Raw genomic sequence first — 7,092 nt, forward strand, 5'->3', positions numbered from 1 at the left:
TTGCTCGTCTCTTCCAAAGTTCACTCATTATTTTTCGATTTTGACTTTTTCCAAAGAGAATTTCCCAAAAACCTCGCCATTTTACGCCAGACTTGTTTGGGTTTTCAATTTTGTGTGTACTCATAAACCAGACCACAACACTTATTGATTTATTTATTATACATGTGTATAGGTGTCTGATTCAGCGGAGTAGAATCTCTTAAATTGTTGAAAATAGAATAAATAAAACACTCATTTATATTTTTTAAAAAATGTTCTTTTTATAATCTTTTCTTTTCACCTCACTTATGCCATACAGATGATCCTTGAACCAACACTACACCACAATTTACAGCACTCAAAAATTATTTAAGAATTTGAAAAAGGTAATACAAATTGAAATCAACATATAGATTATTAAAGAAATTGTATAGAACATATAAGTGTATTTGTGATTTTCATATTCTATTTATTTTTTTTTTTTGTTTTTTTTTTTTTGTTTTTTTATTATTTTTTTTTTGTTTTGATTTGACAAAGATATAAAATTAAAGAAATTAACAACTAGTCAAAAACAATATACACACTAAGAGTTGACAAATACATGCATTATTTTCATCATAGGCTATTCAAAAGGCTCATTGGGTAAAAGTTTAAGTTCATACTAATTTATTTTTAAAAGTAAAATAATCTTTTTTTTTTTAACAGAATGATAAATAGAATGAAATAGAAATTCCCTCCCCACACTTAGTTCAAACATTGTCCGCAATGTGGAGAACAACACTTATAAGAGGAACACAAACAACATGAAAATCAAGGAGATAGGGAAAGAGAATTGGGTTGCCTACCAATAGCGCTTTAGTTATTGTCAGTAGCTAGACATGGGCATTCAGAGTCCTGCAATTCTACCCGTTCAACAATCAGGGCGGAGGGTTCACCCTCAAGGTACTGCTTTAGTCTTTGCCCATTTACCTTAAATTTTTCACCTGTTTCTGGATTTTCAATCTCACATGCACCATGAGAAAACACCTCACGTACCACAAAAGGCCCTGTCCATCTAGATTTTAACTTACCTGGAAACAATCTCAAACGAGAATTAAATAGCAAAACTTTCATCCCAGGTTCAAAATTTTTTCTCAAAATAAACTTATCATGATAAACTTTAGTCCTCTCTTTATAGATTTTTGAGTTTTCATAGGCTTCATTCCTTATTTCATCTAATTCATTCAAATTCAATTTTCTTATTCCACCAGCCCTCTGCAAATCAAAATTTAGGAATTTAATAGCCCAATAGGCTTTGTGTTCTAACTCTACTGGCAAATGACAAGCCTTGCCAAATACTAACCTGTACGGGCTCATACCAATTGGGGTTTTGTAGGCTGTCCTATAAGCCCACAAGGCATCATTCAGCTTAATGGCCCAATCCTTCCGAGAAGGATTCACTGTTTTTTCCAAAATTCCCTTGATTTGTCTGTTACTCACCTCGACTTGGCCAGAGGTTTGTGGATGGTACGGAGTAGCCACTTTATGAGTAATGCCATATTTTTTTAGAAGACCTGCAAAAAGTTTATTACAGAAGTGGGTACCTTCATCGCTAATAATAGCTCTGGGTGTCCCAAACTTGGCAAAAATATCTTTTAAGAATTTCAAAACAACCTTACTGTCATTTGTCCTAGTGGCTACAGCTTCAACCCATTTTGACACATAATCAACAGCCACAAGAATGTAATTAAAACCAAAGGATGTAGGAAAAGGCCCCATGAAATCAATTCCCCAAACATCAAAGAGATCAACAACCAAAATATTCGAAAGGGGCATTTCATGACGCTTACTTATATTACCAGTCCTCTGGCACCTGTCACACTTAGCACAAAATTCAAATGCATCCTTGAACAAAGTAGGCCAATAAAAACCAGATTGCAAAACTTTTAATGCAGTTTTTTTTCCACTAAAATGTCCTCCGCAATTTAAAGTGTGACTGTGATTCAAAATATTTTGCTGTTCAAACTCAGGGATACATCTTCTAATTATTTGATCAGGACAAATTTTAAACAAGTAAGGTTCATCCCAAAAGAAATGTTTTGCTTTGGAGAGAAAATGTTGTTTTCTTTGTGAATTTAAGCCTGGGTGAAATTGACCCGAGACTAAATAATTCACAATATCTGCATACCAAGGCTCTTTATTATGTAAGGAGAGCAACTGTTCACCCGGAAACCTGTCATTGATAGGAATATTAACATCATGACAATTATTAGCTACTTCGGGTAAACGAGACAAATGGTCAGCTACCACATTCTCGCACCCTTTTTTATCCTTGATTGTTAAATCAAATTCTTGTAACAACAAAATCCATCTTATTAGTCTAGGTTTTGCATCTTTTTTAGCCAACAAAAATTTCAGAGCAGAATGATCAGAATAAACAATCACCTTAGAACCAATTAAGTAAGAACGAAATTTTTCTAATGCAAAGACTATAGCCAACAACTCCTTTTCAGTAGTTGTATAGTTAGCCTGAGCACTATCCAAAGTTCTACTTGCATAATGAATCACATAAGGCATTTTATTAATTCTTTGTCCTAACACAGCACCTACGGCATAATCAGATGCATCACACATTATTTCAAAAGGAAACTCCCAATTAGGTGCCGCAAGAATGGGAGCAGCAGTTAATTTTTCTTTCAAAAACTTAAAAGCAGAAAGGCAATCATCATCAAATTTGAAAACAACATCTTTTCCCAGCAAGTTGCATAAAGGCCTGCAAATTTTAGAGAAATCTTTTATGAAGCGCCTGTAGAAACCTGCATGACCAAGAAAACTTCGCACTTCTTTCACAGATGTAGGGGGAGGTAATTTAGAAATAACTTCAATTTTAGCCTTATCTACCTCTACTCCCCTGTCAGAAATTATATGCCCCAAAACAATGCCCTCTTTAACCATGAAATTACTTTTTTCCCAACTCAAGGTTAAGTTCATTTTAACACATCTTTCAAGCACAGAAGATAAATGAGCAAGACAATCATCAAAAGAATCACCGAACAGAGAAAAATCATCCATAAACACCTCAACATATCGTTCAATCATATCAGAAAATATTGACATCATACACCTTTGAAAAGTCGCAGGTGCATTACACAACCCAAATGACATTCTGCGGTAAGCAAACGTGCCAAAAGGGCATGTAAATGTCGTTTTTTCTTGATCTTCAGGTGCAATAGGAATCTGAAAATAACCTTGAAAGCCATCAAGGAAACAATAATAAGCATGTCCAGCTAATCTTTCTAACATTTGGTCAATAAAGGGCAAAGGGAAATGATCTTTTTTAGTGGCGGCATTTAATTTTCTATAATCTATGCACATTCGCCACCCCGTCACTGTTCTAGTTGGGATTAATTCATTTTTGTCATTAGTAACCACAGTAATCCCAGATTTTTTTGGCACTACATGAACTGGACTTACCCACTTACTATCTGAAATTGGGTAAATAATACCTGAGTCAAGCAACTTTAGGACTTCTGCACGTACAACCTCCTTCATATTTGGATTCAACCTGCGTTGAGGTTGGCGGACAGGAGTTGCCCCTTCTTCAAGAAGGATCCGGTGCATACAAACCGTCGGACTTATTCCTTTAATATCGTCTACTGTCCAACCAATTGCACTTTTATATTTTTTTAATACCACTAGTAGGCTTGTTTCTTGCTCATGTGAAAGGTTAGAAGCAATTATTACAGGAAAAGTATTATTTGGACCTAAGAAAGCATATTTTAAAGAATTAGGAAGGGGTTTCAGTTCAAGCTTGGGTGGAACTTCAGCTTCAATTGAAGGATGGAGTTTTTCCTTAATTTGCTCCAAACAGCCTGTAACTGAACCTCCTTCACCACTCCCCTCTTTTATTGTGCTTTGGCTGGATTCCACTTCATCAGCCTCAATCTCTTCGACCTTCAACAGATATTCATCTAGTAACTCAGCAGAAATTATTGAATCTAAAACATCTACAGCAAAGCAATGACTATTATCGTTTTCAGGCAATTTCATTGATTTCAGAATTGAAAATTCAACAGTTTCATCAAGAACAGTCATAGTTAATTTTCCATTTTGGACATCAATCATCGTTTTTGCTGTGGCCATGAATGGTCGGCCAAGCAAGATAGGCATGTCCTGCTCGTGATTACACTTTTTATTTATGTCTAAAACAACAAAATCAGCAGGAATTATTAATTTATCAACTTGGACCAAAACATCTTCTACAATGCCCCTAGGATATCTAACAGAGCGATCAGCAAGCTCGAGGGACATTGTAGTAGATTTCAATTTATCTAGACCTAATTGCAAGTAGACAGAATATAGCATCAAGTTAATGCTGGCCCCTAAATCAAGCATTGCCTTTTCTTTTTTAGAATTCCCCACAGTAATAGTTATTATGAAACTACCGGGATCTTCTAATTTTGGGGGCAAGTCAGTTTGTAAAACAGCACTCACAGTTTTAGACATGAAAACTTTTTCATTATGTGCATACCTACGCTTTCTGGTGTTTAGTTCTTTCAAAAACTTAGCATAAGCAGGCATATTTTTAATCATGTCTAACAAAGGCAAATTCACGTTCACTTTTGACAACAAATCATAAATTTCAGCAAATGATTTATCAAATTTTGAATTTTGCAATCTACCAGGAAATGGAACTAGGGGAACATAAGACTTAGGGGGCACATAAGGATTATCAGATTTATGCAGTTGGGGTTCATGCTTATTATTATTATCATCAACATGCAACTTTTCAACTATTTCAGCTGGTTCAGAAGTGGTATTTGCTTTCACACTTTTTTCAATAACTTTACCACTTCTTAAAACAGTCAAAACTTTAGCTTCTTCAGGTTGACTAGGTAACTTACCTGGCACATGGCCTTGCATAGCTTCTGCGAGTTGCCCCACTTGAACTTCCAATTTTCTTAGGGAAACCTCATTTCTTGCAAGTGAAGCCTCATTTTGTTGGAACCGTTTCTCATCTGCCTCCGACCGTTTATTGCAAACCTGTATATAATTTTGCAATGTATCCTCCAAAGATGGTTTTTTTGGTTGAGGTGGAGCAATTGGTTGAAAATTATTTTGATTATTACCCCAAGAAAAGTTAGGGTGATTTCTCCACCCCGGATTATAAGAGTTAGAATACGGGTCGTTTCTAGGCCTTTGATTAAAATTGTTCATCGCATTAGCCTGTTCGAAACAATCATTTTCTCCAATCATATATGCAGTACTTTGTTTCGTAGCCAGCATAGAACACAAGTTATTCATTTTTTCATCCATCGCAGACATTTGAATCTTCAAATCAGTAATTGAATTAACTTCATACATACCTGATGTCTGTCCCCTTACGCTCTTTTGTTGGGAGTTCGCTCCTAGCATTTCATACAATGCTAAGGTCTCCTCCGCAGTTTTTTCTCCCATGGCACCTCCAGCCGCATTATCAACAATTGATTGGCTGGTTTGGGTCAAACCATCATAAAAGGTTTGATTTTGCAGCTCCAATGGGTAGCCATGGTGGGGGCATTGAATGAGCAACATTTTGAACCTTTCCCATGCCTCATGGAACGGTTCGCCTTCAGCTTGCGAGAAATTCGCAATTTTTCTCCGTAATTCAGAAGTTTTAGCATGAGAATAAAACTTACCTATGAACTTATTGTAAACCTCCGGCCATGTCCGAAGGGATCCAGGTGTTAGAGACATGAACCATTGTTTTGCTGCATCTTTTAAAGTGTACGGGAAACACCTCTTCCTTAGTTCATCTTCTGGCAGGTCATTCAATGGAAAGTTTTGGACTACCCCGTAAAAATCCCGGACAAAGGTAAGGGCATCCTCGGTTGCTAAACCATGAAAAGATGGCAACTGATTGTAATGGATCGTTTTCAGCTCATAATTCTTGGCTGCATTGGTAAGCACTATACAAGAAGGTGAAGTTCCTACTTGGGGCCTACCAAAGTCTTTCATCAACCTAGGAACGGGCCTAGGGTTGGGGTTGGGTGGAGGAAGTTCAGCCATGGTTGTTACTTGTGGTTCTAAAGGTAAACTATTTTTCTTTTTTCTATTGATGCGATCGTCTAAAGGCAATAGTTCAGGGTTTAAAGAACGGCGACCATGCATAAAATAAATAGATAAATGAATGAACGAATAAAATAGCAAAAACAAGTAAATAAATTAATATTTTGACTAAATAAAATAAGCCAGCAAATAAAGAATCAAGATAATCAAGATAGGTAAAGCAAAAAGCAAATTAAAAATAAATGTTATAAGTAGTATTGAGCAAAGGAAAATAAACCAAATAAACAAATTGCACAATAAAAAAAACGAGGAAGAACAAGAAAATAAATTGCAAAATAAACAACTTCCCCGGCAACGGCGCCAAAAATTGTTGGACAATTTTTAATTAAATGTCCTCGCAAGTGCACGAGTCACTGTAGTAATAGGGTGCAATAGCAAGGGTCGAACCCAAGAGGAATTGATAATATGCAATTTATAATCTTAAAATTAATTAACTTGATAATTTTAACGTGCTAGAAACGAATATCAAATATAAGAATCAACTCAATTGCAAAACAATTAAAATCAATGCTTCAAAAGCTAAAAATTGAGTAATTGAAAAGCTAATCAGAATGAACAAGAAATTGCTACTGACAATTAAACAAAGTTTAGTTAAAATGTAAAGTACTAATTACGAGTGCAGAAAGTGGTAATTAAAGCTTAGAAATTTGGCATAAAAAACTAACAGTTAACACTACCAGCTTCATTATCAATGGTAATCTCAATTAACAACCGTACTTAAACCTTCAGCATTATAATTAACAAAATACTTAGCATTAAGCACTGTGATCAAGACTTGTTATTAAATATGCAATTAAGCTCTACATTCAAAGTTTTGAATTAAGAGATTTCCAATCACAAATAAAGAGCAGATTAAGGAAAAGAATGGGAGCAGATGAAATCAATACTTTAACTCTTACTTAGCATTAAGCATGGTAATTAGCACATGGTAATTTGCACTATCACTTAAATAGTCTGTAGTTAACAAATGAAAATAAAGGCTAACTTTGTTGCTAACAATTACGAAACCAATACGCCCAGATTAAG

General features: G+C 35.3%; 1 protein-coding gene across 1 annotated transcript; it reads right to left on the reverse strand.

Annotated features, from left to right (window-relative positions):
- Positions 1–834: 834 nt before the first annotated feature.
- On the reverse strand, positions 835–6,006 carry LOC109189544. The gene has a single exon (XM_019340154.1). It carries the CDS (start codon positions 6,004–6,006, stop codon positions 835–837), a length of 5,172 nt encoding a protein of 1,723 aa, XP_019195699.1.
- Positions 6,007–7,092: the final 1,086 nt, after the last annotated feature.

The sequence above is a fragment of the Ipomoea nil genome, unplaced genomic scaffold, assembly GCF_001879475.1.
Source record: "Ipomoea nil cultivar Tokyo-kokei standard unplaced genomic scaffold, Asagao_1.1 scaffold1558, whole genome shotgun sequence".
Taxonomy (NCBI): Eukaryota; Viridiplantae; Streptophyta; class Magnoliopsida; order Solanales; family Convolvulaceae; genus Ipomoea; species Ipomoea nil.